The 17,205-nt window shown below is 41.8% G+C and overlaps 1 protein-coding gene across 1 annotated transcript in view; it reads right to left on the bottom strand.

The window, feature by feature from the left end:
- LOC124074461 (solute carrier family 45 member 4) overlaps positions 1-17,205 on the bottom strand; it is a 47,561-nt gene that overhangs the window by 15,114 nt on the left and 15,242 nt on the right. Inside the window, exon 3 of the mRNA XM_046417420.1 lies at positions 13,998-15,241. Within this exon, the coding sequence (XP_046273376.1) occupies positions 13,998-14,334 (337 nt within the window). The 5' untranslated portion in view covers positions 14,335-15,241. The remainder of the gene's footprint in view (positions 1-13,997; positions 15,242-17,205) is intronic.

Consider the following 17,205-nt stretch of genomic DNA (forward strand, 5'->3'; position numbering starts at 1 on the left):
AACACTGACGCAGTCATAAAGCAGGCGACAAAGCAGCAGATAGGAATCTGTCTGTCTGTAGGTTTGTCAACATCAAAACAGGAAAACAGTTTCTAGTAAACAGTTCCCTCGGACACACACATACACACAGATTATACAGACAAACACAGTCAACACCTAGTAAATAAAGAAATGTCTCTGTTCCCACACACACACACACACACACACACACACAGCTGAGTTCCCACACACTCCTGGTACACACCGGGAACAATACTGAGAGAACAGAAATGCAGGAAGCATTTTAGAAAGAGAGAAAAAGAAATGAGCGGAGCGAGAGAGAGACAGGGAGGGAGGAAACGGAGAGAGAAGGAGTGTGAGAAAGGATCGAGATCAAAGAAATTCAAAAAAGGGAGGACAGAGAGGACAAGGTGAGAGAGAAGAACAGAAGGAGGACAAAGAGGGTGAAAGTCGGAAGGACGGAGAGGCCAACAGAACAAGTTGGTATCATCACGCTGGCAGGCAGGCTGCAAGTGTTGTTGATTGATCGTGGGAAAGAAAAATGTACAATTTGCTCCATCTATCATCAAAGTGCTCATTTTACTATGCACACACACACACACACACACACACACTAAATATGGAGCTCAATGTGTGACTGTTGGAGTACAGACTGCCCATTCATCACCTCTGCTGCGTAGACATTGTGTGTGTGTTTCTCCGCGTCAGGCCTGCACTCCGACGCCACACCCACAGTAAAACCTTGTGGTTCCAACTGTTTTCTAACCATTAAACTTGGGATTAGACACAGCTGGTCTAAACTGAAGGGGGGAGGAGGGTCGTACCAAAATCTCATTGTGTGAAGAAAAGCAATCATTTGGATAGGAAAACATTTCAGCTGGGGGAAACGACAATTTCAGCTCTTCCTGCTGTATTTACATGCAGACCTTCATTTCTCAAAACTATCTGAAACAAGTGATGCCCACTGTTTCCTTCTTCAAAGAGCAGTTTCAGATCAGTTGATATGAATACTATGAGTCCTCATACCTAAGCTGCAAATTTCCACCACAGCGCTCTCCTTGTTTTCAAGGACTCCTGAACAAGGATTACTGTATGTGTGTTTTCACTCTTGTTCAATTTGTTTTGAGTTTCCCAAAGCAGCATGATGCTTGGATAAAAATATTTCCCACATTGTAAAATGTGCCCTCTGTATTCTGCTGAAAATAAAAGTAAATATATTCATATATATATACACATATGTATTCACTTTCAATCAAATGTTACTGCTAACTTATTTATTAAGAGAGAAATTAAAAGTTTAAATGAAAAGTTATGGTGGCCTACAAGTTGCCAGCTGGAATTTATATAGTTTTTTCAGTGATGTCTGATTAATAACTGGACAGCTATCTGTTTTCTGTGCAGGATTAGTACTATTTATTATTCTTGTAAATGTTGGACAATCACACTGAGCTTGTGAAGTTCCTTCTTAAATCTCTTATGGCTAAAATGCTCACATGTGGAGGTGAATATAATTAACGCAATATAACCAGCGCAGTTGAAAGCCAGTGTTAAAGATTGTAGGCTTTAAAGATTAAGAATGGCAACAGTCCTCGCTGCGAACAAATCCCACGAAAAGACCAAAACCAACAATGAACTGATCTCTGTATCCACAGGCTGTTAGAGCTTGTTCCTCTGTGCTTAGAGCATGTGGTCCTGATCATACTCATATATTTTTACTTCAGTAAAGGATCTATCCAGATAACAAAAACCCACCATCACCCTATCCTCACATCTTGGACTCTCCATCCCTCCCTCTGACCTTATTTTCTCCTGTCACTCCTCCCCCCTCCTTAGACAAAATGAACTGAAAGTGAGAACAGAAGTCCAACAACTCCAAACTGAAATCAAACATCTGACTTTTTCTCACAGAATCAACACATATCGACCTCATTCTCTCCTTCTTTCCCTTCACCTCTCCTCTCTTTCTCTCCCCCTTCCCATCCCTCCCGCTCCCATTCTCCCATAAACACAAAACAATCTGTTCATATCCTGCGCTGGCGTGAGAAAACCACAAGAAAAATGACAAGCGTCCCCGAAAACAGCCAGAGAAATGGTGTGAAAGTGAGAGTGGGGCAGAGGTCATGAAGGGAGAAAGTGGGCAGGAAGGAAGGAGGGTGAGAGCGAAAGAGAGCGCGAGGAAAGGAAAGGAAAGGAAAGGAGGAAGCAGGTGTTTTTGAATAAACAAAACATGTGGATGGAGTCAGGTGTAGCACTCAGAGAGGAGGAAAGAAAGAAACGACATAGATGGCCTTTAGGAGCAAATCTGAAATATCAAGATCAATATTTGATTACTGAAGAGTGTCTGGCTGTGGGTTTTATGCCAGAATTAGCTGAAGGCTTCAGGCACATTTCTGTCTCTGCAGATAACTGGGTCATTTTGGTATCTACTTAAGAAATGGATAATATGTGATCTGAAACATATGCAAACATTCATCTGTCACACCAAATCCTTTTGTTCATTAACTCTTGAAACATACACTATATAAACAAAAGTATCCAGACACACCTCTTTATGGGGCTGTTTATCAGGGGTTGCGTTCAGCCCCATACTTCGAGTGAAGGGAAATCTGGACAATGCTATGCTTCCAGCTTTGTGCCAATAGTTTGGGGAAGGCCCTTTTCTATTCCAGCATGACTGTGCCCTAGTGCACAAAGCAAAGTCCATAAAGACATGGCTGGATGAGTTTGGTGTGGAAGAACTTGACTGGCCCACTCTGAGTCCTGACCTCAACCCCATCCAACACCTCTGGGATAAACTGGAACAGATATTGTGAGCCAGACCTTTTCATATCAACATCAGTGTCTGACCTCACAAATGCTCTACTGCATGAATGGGCAAAAAGTCCCACAGAAACTCTCCAAGATCTTGTGGAAAGCCTTCCCAGAAGAGTGGAGGCTGTTTTAGCTGCAAAGACGTCTATGTATTTGGAATTTGATGTTATTAAAGTCCCTGTTGGTATAGTGGTCAGGTGTCTCAATACTTTTGTCCACATAAAGCACAATACGTGAGTTAAGGGTTACAGACTTACAGGTTTTAAACTTTATGGCTTTTCAAAGAGACAGATTATTAAGAGTGCAAACGCACATTTATGTTCTGATCTACTTTTATGATGTACCTTCACCTGCTCCATTTACCTGAACTTCAGTCAACCATTTACTTCATTTCCCAGAATCAAACAACTTTCTCTGCACTTTGTACCAATACAAAGAGCATAAAGGTAGAAATTATCAATCACTCGAATCCTTTGTTCAGTTCAGATATTTTTTTTTTTTGTCGTCATCCTCTAATGCAGTTTAATTTTTTATAACCTAAAACTTCCACAGAAAACTCAGTCTGCTGCTGCTGCTGTTTCGTCCATGTCAGTTTCATTTCGTGTTTGCCACAGAGTTTAAAAACTATAATCGTTTCTGAGGCTTTTCAGTGAACTTCTAGACAGGAAGAAACATACTGAACAATTTAACAGTTTCAAGTCACAAAGCTACTGAGGTCAGTAATGACAATAACAGAGTGCAGTCACCTCAGCTTGAGCATTTGGTGTAAAAGTCAGTCACATAATTGGAGTGAACAAGCAATTTGATGCCACCTGATGGACCTTTTTCACTTTATTCATCAAAGTTTAAGATAATATAAGATAAGCTGAACTTTATTGAACCCACAGCAGGGGAATTCAGTTGTCATGACAGCTCACAAGAACAGAATACTTTGATCAAATAATATTTGCATCATTCAGTAATAATAAGCGCATACAGATAAGATACAGATTCTTCTTTTGTGCCTAATTTCAGTTTGGAGATTAATTCCTGATGATCTGTGTAAACAAATAAAAGCTTCATTAATGCCCTGGGTTTAAAGCCATAAAAATAACAAACTACAAATAAATAATTCACTTCAAGTTCATGGAGACCAACATCATTCTACAGGCACTGTAAATATTAAGGGTTTTTTATTTAACACATAACATCCTGCAGATATTTGACAAATCACAGCGGCCAAAGACACTGTCGAGATGACAGCAAATAAAACAGGTACAAGCTGTGCTACCTGCTAACATTCAAGCTCTCAAAGACTGCACAGAGCAACAAGGAAGAGGGCAAAAGAGAAAAGCAAAGGAAAGAGAGGGAGAGGGAGAAAGAAAGGAGTGAGTCATTGCACTTCCCAGCAGCAAGAGATGGCAAGAACATCAATCACACAACAGGCACACACTGCTTCCAGTACACACACACACACACACACCCACACACACATACACAGACTAAAGCAAGCGTAGACCCAGAGTACCCAAGCTGCACAGCCAAAGTCATCATTAACAAAGTGCAGCCTTAAATACTGAGTGATGTATGGCTGTGTGGGACTCAAATGATGACAACAAACTGTGCTACTAATGAAATCCATGCAGAAAGGAGAACAATAGCACAAAAAAAGGAGAAAAGAGTTAGCACCTCCTGGTTGTACGCCTCCAACAACCAGTGAAGGCGCAGTTCACACCCATGTCTGTCCAGACTCGTTTATGTAGTTCAGACTTTGAAGGAATATATATATAAAAAAATGGATAAAGTGTATTTTTGGGTGAGAGCTTGACAGAGAGCTTTGTCACATGTGTGTCAGTGACAGTATCATTCAAACCAGTGAGCTTGTGCTGGACTGCAATGCTTCAAATATGAATGTGGACGCAAAGAAGCTACAAATTCTAAAACATGGATGCTTCATACACATCTTAAACCCGACAGCACAAAAGAGCAGAATACAATCACTGTAGTTTTAAGATGGACACTGAAGATTAGTGTCCAAGTTCTTAGATATCACATTCACAAGAATTGGACGAATGAACAGGAAATTTTACTGTACTGTCGCTTCTTGCATCTGTTTTATCTTCTTTCACATTTATCATTTAGTGTAAGGCTCCTGCTTTCCTACTTTTACTGTAAAGCTTGTCATTTTGCACTGAAAGGTGCTAAAGTTATTATTGTTAAAGTGTGTGTATCATCAGAGATTGTCAAGGTGAGTCTTTAGAGGCTTTACTTTGCACACACACACACACACACACACACACACACACAATCCTGCTTTGCGCTAAGTGGAAACTGGCTTTAGACTCATCCTTTCAGTTCATTTAACACAAAACAGGCCAGTTGTTATCCACTTAAAAAGTGTGTGTGGGCGGGTGTGTGTGTACAGGGGGAAGAAACCCACCAGTCGTCCTCTCTATGTAAAAGGTGGCATTAAGATTGCATGAAGCCCGCATGTATGCACACACACACACACACACACAAACACACACACACAGCTGCTTCCAGTCAGCAGAGTTATGTAACACCTCTGCAGTAAACTGGCTGCCTCCTGCAGGAGAGGCTGTAGAGACACAGAAATTTAGAGTGTGAAATCTTGTGAATTTACAAATGTCCAAATGTATTCACTCAGTAATATTTTAATGCATCTACCACCCACTGATTACATTACTATGCGACCATATGTGACTGACAGGAGGGGAGGCAGGCCTCCGACTGTGATTGACTTATCACACGCAGGAAGCCCCAACCACCATCACTGACTGCCCTTTCGCTACCAAAGAAACAATCAATAATTCCAATCAGCAGCAATCAGTCAGTAATCTTATGTAACCACTAATGGTTGAGGTCAGGAAAAGTCCTCTCCGCCATGGCACGTTCAGGTGTTGGTTAAAAATGAAAGAAGTTTGGTTGGTTCTACCCACGGTTACAATAAAAGATGTTTCCCTTCAACTCATATTGGAAAACTGGCAGAAATGTGCAAGATGAACGGCATGAATATTCTCATGACTTCCATTTTCTATCATCAGTGTGTGTCAATGATTATAACAACCTGAAGTCAACCTTTAATTTACTTGCAGCATAAACCACGGGAGGTTTCTGAGCATATTTCTTATATGCTTCTGATATCTTCTTATGGAATTTGCTTTTGCATTATTAACTTTTTCACTACTGTACTGTCAAGGTAGACTGTGGCGAAATACAATGATACAATGATTTAATACAAAAACAGGCAAGAACCTATGGGCCCTTTGTCTGCAAGAAGGAAGGTTTTAATTGACTGGTCAAAACCTGACAACAGGTCACTGCTTTTCTGGATGCAAACAGATTATTAGTGCTTAAACGACTCCCACATCAACATTTCGGCTGGTGATGTTACTGTACACGGTGCATCTGTCAGTATCCATCCATCTATCCCTTCGCTTATATGCTGTCAAACCCGCCGAGCATCAGTGAGCGAGAGCAGATGTTTTTCTGCTCTCCTTCTTAAACACACACTCACATAAAACAACCCTGAGGCCAGCCATTACGGCTTCTCTCACTGGCTGCTATTCAGCCCGTTGTGTGCGCGAGAGCGTGTGTGTGTGTGTGTGTGTGATTGTCATGCTGTTGGGATTTATAGATTTTCTAGTCCACTGGTTTTCAAAATGGGGTGCGGGGATCCCCAGGGGTCACCAGTGAAAAGGGGAATCATTTATTCTTACCATAATTGAAGTATATGACCATAGCATGTGAGCATTTAGCTCATTGGTTACACATATTTTCTATAATAAAACTTCTAAGAAAGTAAAATTCTACTAAAATGAGGAACTCTGAGATCAAATCTTAATCAGATTGGGGCCTGTGGGCTAATCCATGTCAGTTTAGGGGCCCTCAATTGTGAAAAAGCTCGGGAAACACTATTCTCATCACTTTGACTGATTAATGTCCTACAGTCTGACTTGTTCTGTATTTAAGGGAAAAAAAGCATGGAATAAGGAATAAGCATATTCCACCAATGTCTTTTCAGTACAGTCCTGCTCAAAAATACCTTTAAACTATTAGTATAGCAAATATTTGGCAGGCAATATTTGTACAATAGTTACACATATATCTTTGATGGAAATTTCCTTGTTCTCATTTGATAGTCTGAGGAACAGGATGAACTTGAGGATCTTGTTGTCATTTTACTGAAGCATGTATGTGGTAAAACTGCCTGTGGAGCAATGCAAACACTTGCAAGGCGACCTACATTATATAGACTAAAATATCCAGACACTCCTCTTCATTATCAAATTCAGGTGTGGTATGGGGCTGTTTTTCAGAGGTTCAGCTCAGCCCCTTACTTCCAGGGAAGGGAAATCTTATTGCTTAAGCCTACCAAGACATTTTTTTGAGCCAACAGCTTGGGGAAGGCCCTTTTCTATTCCAGCATGACTGTATCCCAGTGCACAAAGCAAAGTCCATAAAGACATGGTTGGATGAGTTTGGTGTGGAAGAACTGGTCCACACAGAACCCTGACCTCAACCCCATCCAACACCTTTGAGATGAACTGGAACGGAAACACTCCAAAATCTTGTGGAAAGCCTTTCCAGAAAGTGGAGGCTGCAAAGCTGTCCGTGTATTTAGAATGCAGTGTCATTAAAGCCAGTAATTGGTGTAATGGTCAGGTATCCCAATACTTTTGTCCATATAGTGTATGATGACAACAACACATGGAAAATCTATGCAACTGTACAACTTTCAATTTCAATTTGCAAATATTTTCCAGCTGTCACATCACAGGTATTAAAATTACTATTGCTAGTACTATTGCAGTGCCTGTGTGTGTGTGTGTGTGTGTGTTTGAGTGAGTGAGTGAGTGTGTTGCCAAGTGAAGTACACATATACACACATATGTACACATACATGACAGCAACATCATAATAAGTAATGCACCACATCTACATTACAACTTCTCATTTATAACAAGAGCAATTATTCTCATTTCTTCTTTCAACATTTTGTAGTTTTTGCATCCAAATTAGCTTGTTTTGTGTTTTACATTTTGTATCAAATGAGTATTAAGAAAAAAATGTGTGTTTCCATGTACTTGTTTAGCGATTTTCAGACATTTTACTGCAGCTCTGGTGATCTTTTTGAGAGCGTTTGCTATCATTTTCTGACATTTTAGATATTAATCCAGCTGATTAAACATTAAAATGTGTTGTCTGTCCTTTGTCAACATCATCATGAAAGTAACTGTTAGCTGCTGCTTTAAAAAATTGCTTTCCCTGATGTTTCTTTGTCCCTTGCCATCACCTGAGAGTTCAGTGGTGGTTTGTTTTTGATGACTTCACCTCCCTGGAGGGGGAGGGGCGGGAGCAATGTGCTGACAAACAAATACACACACACACTCACACACACACACATACGTACACACACACGCGCGTACATTCAGTTCTGCATTCCTCACATATCCTACACTAATAGCACACACATACCTTGCTTATCGCCTGCTGTATGTAAAAACATGAACACGCATAATGTCTTTGTGTATGCTGACTCTGCATTTACTGCACATCTCAAGCACATAAACAAAACACATGTGAATCTAACTTTATTTTCAATTATGGCACAATCCTCTCAACGTCCCCCCTTGTGGTCCACAGGCCACAGTTTTGTAACCACTAGCATCAGTCATTACATACTGGTTGCACCACCTGCAACGCCTGTGATGTTAGCAAATAAAGCTGTGAAAAAACCTTTTGTGTCGCAGTGTGTGCACAGCGATAACATTAATAAATGAACAAAGTTGCTGCAGCGATTATATAAAGAGCTATGAATAGGAAGGCTTTAAATAACTGACAAGACTGGTGACACCCTCCCTCTCTTTCTCTTTCGCTCTCTCTCTGTGTCCCTGCAGACATCCAGGCTGAAGTGTAAAAAGATAATCGAGGACTGAATATTGTGGTTAAAAGGTCTCTCCGGCTAGCAAGAATACAATTCACACTCCTATTTCTCACTTCTCTCTATATAGATGTTTTCTGTTTCCCACATAGTGTTTCTAGCGTCATCTGCCCCTTGATAAATGTGTCTGTTAGCTACCTCACACAGGCAACGTTTCATCCCTCTATCCACCTGCTCCGTCCTTCATCTACTCTGTCCCATGAATGACTGGGTCAGATTATGGTGATTAGTCTCTGTGTGACATCAAGCCATTTATATAACCTTGTATTACTCTGTCTGTAAGGTCATCTGCTAGATTAGACAAGCTAACATGATAGGATCACTCAGTGGATTAGGCTATCTGGCATGCTCGCATAAACAAATGCAAGATCAACCTGATTTGGGATACAATAAAAAGCAGCAACTCACATGCTGCATAAATTTGCATGTAGGTAAAAAGTGGAATGTGAGAAAGTTGATCAGTCATAGACTACAATTTAGCATTTAAGAAAACACCATATTTGGCAGTTAACAATTATGCGATGCTAATGTAAATTGACTAGATGATATTTTGTGTTATACTGAATCAAGCGCACTGGGCTTGTATTTATAAAAGCTTCAGGTGCTGTCAGCAGGAAGCCGCTGCTCTGCTATGCTCCATGCTAACACGCTAACACGTTACCATCTAGTTAGCACGATACTTGTGAAACCAGAGACGTTTTAATTGTGGACAAGTGCCTGAAAAGCTCATGCTGTCTTTCTGACAGATCAAATACACTTCAGTAAACTTCAGCATTTAGCATAATAAAGCAATACACTTTTACATAATAAAGCATTTGCATTCAGAGGGGAAAAGAGCTTAGGTGCTGCTTCACACATCACACAAATGTATTTAATTAAAGGGACTTGGCACGAGTGAAGCTGCATCAGGATCTGGTGGATCGTTCAGAGTGGATGATTTAGAGTGTATGTGAAAGGTTTAGCGAAAAGAAATCTGATGAATTAGAGGTCGAGACACTAGCACAGGGAGCCCTCAGCCACAGAACCTGAATGAATAGAAGGACATTTCCTGTTGGATTGTCGTAATCTCCTTTAGTAAAGCCAAGACGGCCTCCAAAGAAGGATAACAGAGCTGCCAGCACTGGACCGTTTTGGGTTACCACATTGGTGACATAGCTACAGCGGTATGCGCAGCTAGTTAGTCAAACAAAGTAAATAAACAGATTAAGAATGAACAAGACTAATGATGATAAAAGCACCACTTGGGTCACTTGTCCTTTCAGTCTCCTCAAACTGAATCTTTGGGGTTACTCTTAATATGACCTGCACGGCCTTAGACCTTGTTCATCCCTGAAAGTCTTGTTTAATGTTCAAAAAGGAAAACAATCTGCCTGTTTTGTGTCAGTACCCTAACAATGGACAGAGAAAAACTGATTTCTGTGATACATTAAAAAAAAAAAAAGACCCTTAAATTAAAAACAAAACAAAACAACTGAGACGAGTCGTTTCAAGCATCTCATCATGCTCATATTGTTTTCACATTTTAAGAAAATAAACTTTTACGATGCAAATTCATAATATTTTTACGGCCTCAACATTAAATGGGTATAGTTTAATAAAGCATTCACTCTGCACTTAATTATATTTTAAGTCAGAAAAGGGTTTGGGACTACAAGCTTTCACTTCGTTATCCAACCCTAACTCCCACTATTGTAAAATTAAATTCATCTGTGTTAATTCATTTCATTCTGAAATACCGCCTGAGGTCTGCAGGCATTTGACTCCCATAAAGGGCTTTTGTGTCTCATAAAATCCCTAATCTGAGACTAGCAAATGTCCTAAATTGCGACATTTTTTTTTATGAGATAATTCCTCCGCTCCTGCTGTTAATGTGGAGCTGCAGCGACCGAACACGAGTGCATTAGGTGAGGATAAAGATATGTTCTTGGTTTGTCTTCAGCGAGCGTCATGATGATTTAACAGCTTTCTGTGTCACTTTGAGCTCTGTTCTGAGAAAGCTTGTTGTTATGTAATACACCGAGCTCCTGCACTCGTCACCTCCTCCTCCTCCTCCTTCTCCTTCTCCTGCTTGTTCCACTCTCTTTTCAAAAGCTCTCCTTTTCCTCCTCCCTCTCTTTTCATTCCTTCTTTTCACCTTTTTTTCATCCTCTCTTAATCCCTCTCTCACCGCTGACTCCCTCTCTCTCTCCTTCTCTCTCGTATCTCACCTTCAGCTGCATTAAGTCATTAGGTGATGCTCTTACTTTAAAAAAAAAGGCCAGCAGTAAAATACATCTGGAGGAAAAGTGGATTCATTCAAAATGCCTCCAAGCTGAAGCTGGGAATAGACCCTGAAAAGACGATTGGTGCCCAAATTAAAACACTATTTTCTGCTAAAGTTAGCTCATTTTTGTTTATTTTACATGATGGATTTCTGTTTTGTTTTGTTTTGTTTCCCCCCACTGTGTGCACCTCACCAGTTTGAACAAGGAGATGATGTATTGGGTCAAACAGACTCCTTGTGGATGTGCCTGCCCTTGTGTGTCCTGAGTGACTGCTGCCAGGAAGCTCTGAGGCCGAACAGAAACGAGCTCTGCACGCTCACCACACCAGACCTTGTAAGGTAGAAGTTTCTTATCCTTTCTCTGGGTTGTGTAAATATGGATTCCTTGACCAAACTGTGTCTGCTGCACGCACACACTGACAAATACACTCTCTCTTTCTCTGACCCGAGTGTTGTGGGGGCCACACACACACAATGGTTTCACTCAGGGTGAGGGCGAGCCAATCCAGCTTACCAGCTATCCAGCTAATTCCAGTAGCCACAGTCAGTCTCCAGCGTGCATGAAGCATTAACCACGGGGGGGGGTGGGGGGTCGATATTTGTTATCCCAAAACTTGGACCTCTGCCCACACTGTTGGATGGAGCGAGGGAGGGTTGTTTTCATCTCACTGTGCCTATTTGTTTGTCTTTAGCATCGGCTCTTTTGGTTCACTCTCATCAACCTGGTTTCCAACAGCAGTAGGCAGCTGTTTTTACCAAAAAAGCTCTGATAAATCCACTGTACAGTAACTCCTAAGCACCACATGGCATGGAGTTGAGTTGAGTTTTTACTTCAGGAGCTGGTAAAGGCCAAAAGGGAGCTAAAGGGGGGGGGGGGGGGGGGGAGAAAATTCCCCACTTCCTCTTGTGGGCCTTCCTCAAATGAATGATACTTATGCTCCTCTCTGATTTCAGGTCTGCTCTCACAACTCAGAGGAGATCTGCTGAATCGTGTCATGTTTCAGGCTCAGTCCTGTAAATGTATGCATCTCCTTATATGCAACAAATTGCTGAGGTTCAGGTTCAGATACTTTTTGGAGGTCTGCCATCTACTGAGTGCAATCCACTTTATACTTTATATTTGAAGAGAACGCAATCCTCTCTACCTATGATCAGCATAAAAGGTCAGATTGAACAGCAGTAGATTAGCCTGACACGACCGGATTAACTCTCCATATCGGTGATGAATTGCAGCTAGAGACCCAAGTCTCTGTCTGCTTTAGTTTTATTTAATTCAGTGGACTAATCTGTAGCAATAGCTACAAAAAAAAAACAAAAAAAAAAGAAAATCACTGCCTTAAAAATCTTCTAAGAGGAGCTCAGACACATCCTCTACAAAAATAGGTTAGGGCAGCTAAAATTAGAACAAAAAACATGCAACTTCCCTGGTCTGATACCACCACAGGAGACAAGCTTGATATTTATGGTGTGTGTGCGTAAATGTACAGGTTGGTTTTAACCATAAATACATGTTTGACAATGTATGTAGAGCACAGTACTCCTCTAAAAGATGAATTCTTTCTAACTTCCAACACTTGGAAGACAACAAGAAGATGGTACTTCTTTTTTAAAAGCTAAATTGAAAGTAAGTGTTTTCAAAGCCCAGTTCCCTGTGGGGGCTCATCCTGAGGGAGCCTGCCAGGAGTCACGGTGGCCACAGAGCGACCTGCCACTCATGCCGCCTCGGTTATGTAAGCTAGGAGATCACACTACGCCACTGACGGGGGAAGGAGAGATTTACCGAAGCAAGAGGGGGGGGCTGTGCATGGCAAGTGACTTTGAATTATAAACAAGGTTATAGCTATTTCAGCCTTTTAACTCCTTCTCTCTCTCTCCTTCCCTCCCCTTTTCACTCTCATATTCTCCCCCTTCTTCCCTCCCCCATCTCCTCCTTTTCACTCTTTACACCCTCTCGGCCTCCCCTAAGGGCTCCAGTGTACTCCAGACGAAACAGGACTTGGCAAAATCTCAAAGATGATGCTGGCTGCAAAAGAGAGAACACTCACTGTTTGTGTGTGTGTGTGTGTGTGTGTGTGTGTGTGTGTGTGTGTGGTGTGTGCAAGCTAGCTAATCTCCTGGTAGATCCACTGGAGGTTCATCTGAACAAGGTGATCAGGAGGTGGGATACATCTTAAACAGCCACAGTGCTTCCTTAAATGCCAGAACAACATCAAGACAAACAACAAGACTCCCTATTACTGCTCACATATAGACAAAAGTATGCAGACACACCTCTTTATGGGGCTGGTTTTAAAGGGGTTTCAATGGGCTTGGCCCATTAATTCCAGAGAAGGGAAATCTTAATGTGTCAGCATACCAAGACATTTTGGACAATGCTATGCTATGCTTCCAGCTCTGTGCCAACAGTTTGTTGAAGGCCCTTTTCTATTCCAGCATGACTGTGCCCCAGTGCACAAAGCAAAGTCCATAAAAACATGGTTGGATGAGTTTGGTGTGGAAGAACTTGACTGGTCCACACAGAGTCCTGACCTCAACCCCCTCCAACACCTCTGGGATGAACTGTAACGGAGATTGTGAGCCAGAACTTTTCATCCGACATCAGTAGCTGACCTCACTGTTTCTCCTCTGCACGAATGGGGAAAAATTCCCACAGAAACTCTCCAAAATCCTGTGGAAAGCCTTCCCAGAAGAGTGGAGGCTGTTGCTGCCAAGCTGTCTGTGCATTTAGAATGCATCCCTGTTGGTGCCCCATGTCTATATAGTGCATATTAACTTTACAGCTATTTATATTCTAAATATTAATTATTATTCCTGTTCAGAGGGATGTGACCTTCATATCCCAAACAAGAAGTTTATTTTCCCTCAAATAGATTCTTGTCCACTGTGAGAATTTTTTCTATTTCAAATAGTGATGCTTGACATTTTTTAATATTTCGCGACAGACTACAGACTGTTGTGAATTTGTGTGTGTGGACTCACCTATCTGCAGCAGGACGGGGGTCACCAGCGCCGTCTCCATGGCATAGCAGAACTCCCGGCCGAACATCACAGCTCCATGCATCACCCATCTTTTCACGGATATGCCTTCGATTGAGCCCTCGCTCGCTGACTCCTCCCCTCCTTGACCTCCACCACCTCCTCCTCCTCCACCTCCTCTGCCTCCGCCGTGTCCCGATCCATCCGTCTCGCCTCCTGCTCCTCCTTTCTCCTCATCCGACCCTGATGGTGAGGAGTTTTTGGCATTAACCCCACCCACCACAGATCCGACCTGCATAGCGTCAGCCTCTGTGTTCTGGGGAGGCATGGTGGAGGGCATGCACGCAATGAAAAAAAGCAAGCGCACCCCTACTAACACACAGAAAAATCTGAGAACAGTCACCTGCAGCTGCAGCTAAAAGGAAAAACTACTTTAAAACTAGTAGTGGCTTCCTGGAAGTAACTTAAATACAATGTTTAGCTACAAATTGCAGCCTGTAGTAGTAACTTACTAGTTATATAGTAATTAATCAATTATTGTTTTCAAAGAATAATCACCAGTTAATGGTGTTCAAAAACAAACAAACAAAAAAAAAGGTAACAGATAGTGTCCCAGCATGCAAGGTAATAAAATCTAAAACTGCTTAAATCCAATAGGCTGTGGACACTGAATAAAAGCAGAAAAACAATCAGCAGTCAGTTGTTCTCTAAACAAGTTGTCCTCCAAAAACACTGCAGCTTCAACAAGCTTTAAATCCTCCTTTGTTTTCCCCACTGGAGTCGAAAAAAACTATTAAAATCGGCTTTCCAAAGGCTTCTAGAAAAATCCCCAAAAAATAATGGAAGCAGTTGAAACTTCACAGGAAGCGTGAGTGGTACATTCCAAGAATGAATTTGTGCATTTGCTTCTTTCAGTGTGGGTCAGGTGTGTTGGTGTGTTAGTGTGCGCATGTGTGTGTGTGTGTGCATGTGTGTGTGTGTGTGTAGTGTATATGTTTATGGCTTTTTTGTCATTGAGGTTTTCACCCTCTTTTTCTTACTGTCTATTACAAGCAGTAAAAATCCATATAGAAGACCATTCGGTGAGTTCCAGAGTCATTTTTTGTATAGAGGGCAGGATGGAGGGCTGGATGACGGAGTGGGTAGGGGCAAGGAGGAGGCCACGGCGGGAGGGGGGAGGAGGATGAGGGCAGGTGGCAAAGGTTGGCGGAGCTCCTCTGAAAATCCCCATCGATTGGCTGATCAATCTGCAGGAAACGGCAGGCGGAGAAACGTGGAGGCACAATGCAGGCATCCCATTGGTCAGGAGGTGCAGCGACCGCAGAGGTGTTTGAGAAGAGAGGAAGAGGAAATAAAAAAAGAAATAAGTTAGAAAAAGCAATTCAGAGTCAGAAAAAGCAATTCATCTTTTATACATGTATGTCGTGCAGTACGTTGGGTGTGTCTAGGTGTTGGCACCGTGTCACGTCATCTATCATGCATCGTTTGACAGAAGACGCAGATGTCAAGGTGGAGGAGGAACAGCCAAGGGGCAAAGAAGGCTTGCATACGCCTTGCGTTTTTTATTTTTAACTTGCGACTGCTTTATCAATATTACCCATGGAAGACTGCCAAGCTTGCAATCCAAAACAGTGTAGGTAATGACAGACCACACCTGCTTTTTGTTTTTCAATCGCATAAAGTGTCATAGAGTCTTAGAATTTCTCACATTTCTGCATTCAGTGGCTTCCACCCGTTTTTCTTTCTTACCACACACATTTTCCAGTTTGTCATGGACACTTGATTGCTGAATTACGCCTGTTAAGGTACAAAAACTTATTTCCCATGCCCATTGCTATGGTATTATTAATTTTATTTACATTTGTAAAAGTACAAAAGTTGTGTGTGAAATATGTCCCTCACACAAATTACATAAAAATTTTATTCCTCTAAAATATTTCTCTCTTTTTACTGACCTCTTGTAAAAATCCCTCCATTCAGAGAGTTTTAAAAGTGAAGTCTAAAAGAGTTTGTCTACACTAAAACACAACAGAGTGTGAGTTGGTATGCTGTCAAAAGATTTCTCAGGAACTCCTAACTTCTGATGTTAAGGTGTGTGAACAACCTGTAAAAACAGGGTCATTATTTCTGGACAGAGATTGTAATTTTTGAAATTCAAAATTTTGAGTTGCCTGGTTTCAGACCAATAACTCAAAACCTGCGCTAATGAAACCAAAACAACTCCATAATGGAAAATAGGGACATCCTGCATTTGTGTTATTTGGACAAACCAACCCACCGTATGTTTAAATGTGTGAGTTGTTTCAGACTCTCAGCACGGTGACACCACAACTCAGACAGACAGACACACGCGTATGTACACACACACACACACACACACACACACACACACAAATTCTCTCCTATGAAAAGAGTCAATTTCTAAAGAGCGTAATTAGTCGAGCACATGATTCATCCTCGGCAGACACTCGGACAAACTTTGAAACTGGACGGGGAGGATGAAAGTGTGCAAACAAAAGACTTGTGTGTGTGTGTGTGTGTGCGTGTGTGTGTGTGTGCAGAGAAGAAATTAGAGATATGTTGACAGAGGAAAGGAGGAGGAGAATAACACGAGAGAGAGAGAGAAAGAAAAACAGTCAAATTCCAAAGTGTGTGTTTTTGTGTACAGCGAGCCACTGGATTATAACCCGCAGGGACGGCACATTTCGTCACACCCAACACACACTAATGCTTGCCACGTGAACAACACACACACACACACCATAACAGTGCTAAGACCCTCATCAAGCCTCTTAGGGACAGACTGAGAAGGAAAACAAAATGAGAGAGAGAGAGAGAGAGAGAGAGAGAGAGAGGAAGGGCTGGAGAGAGATGAGGAATGAAATGAAGGAAGGAAGGCAGGAAGGGAGGATGGAGGGTCTTAACAGGTGGATGGTGGGAGGATGGATGGAGTTCGGAGCTAATGAAGGAGAGTTAGGAAGAAATTCAGAAGGACGTAAGGAAGAGAGACGAACAGACTGAAGAGGGCGGAGGTCGAAAACATTTTTGTCTCCATCTGTTTCTTACTGGTTCCTCTTTTCATCTCTCTTCTCCATTTTCAGCCCCTCACACGTCCCCATTAACATTCACAATGCACTCAAGATGGTCATGAATATTTTATCCTGTCATACGCACACACGCTCACAAACACTCACCGCCTGACCTCACACAC

The sequence above is a fragment of the Scatophagus argus genome, chromosome 17 (genome assembly GCF_020382885.2).
Source record: "Scatophagus argus isolate fScaArg1 chromosome 17, fScaArg1.pri, whole genome shotgun sequence".
In the NCBI taxonomy this organism is placed as follows: domain Eukaryota; kingdom Metazoa; phylum Chordata; class Actinopteri; family Scatophagidae; genus Scatophagus; species Scatophagus argus.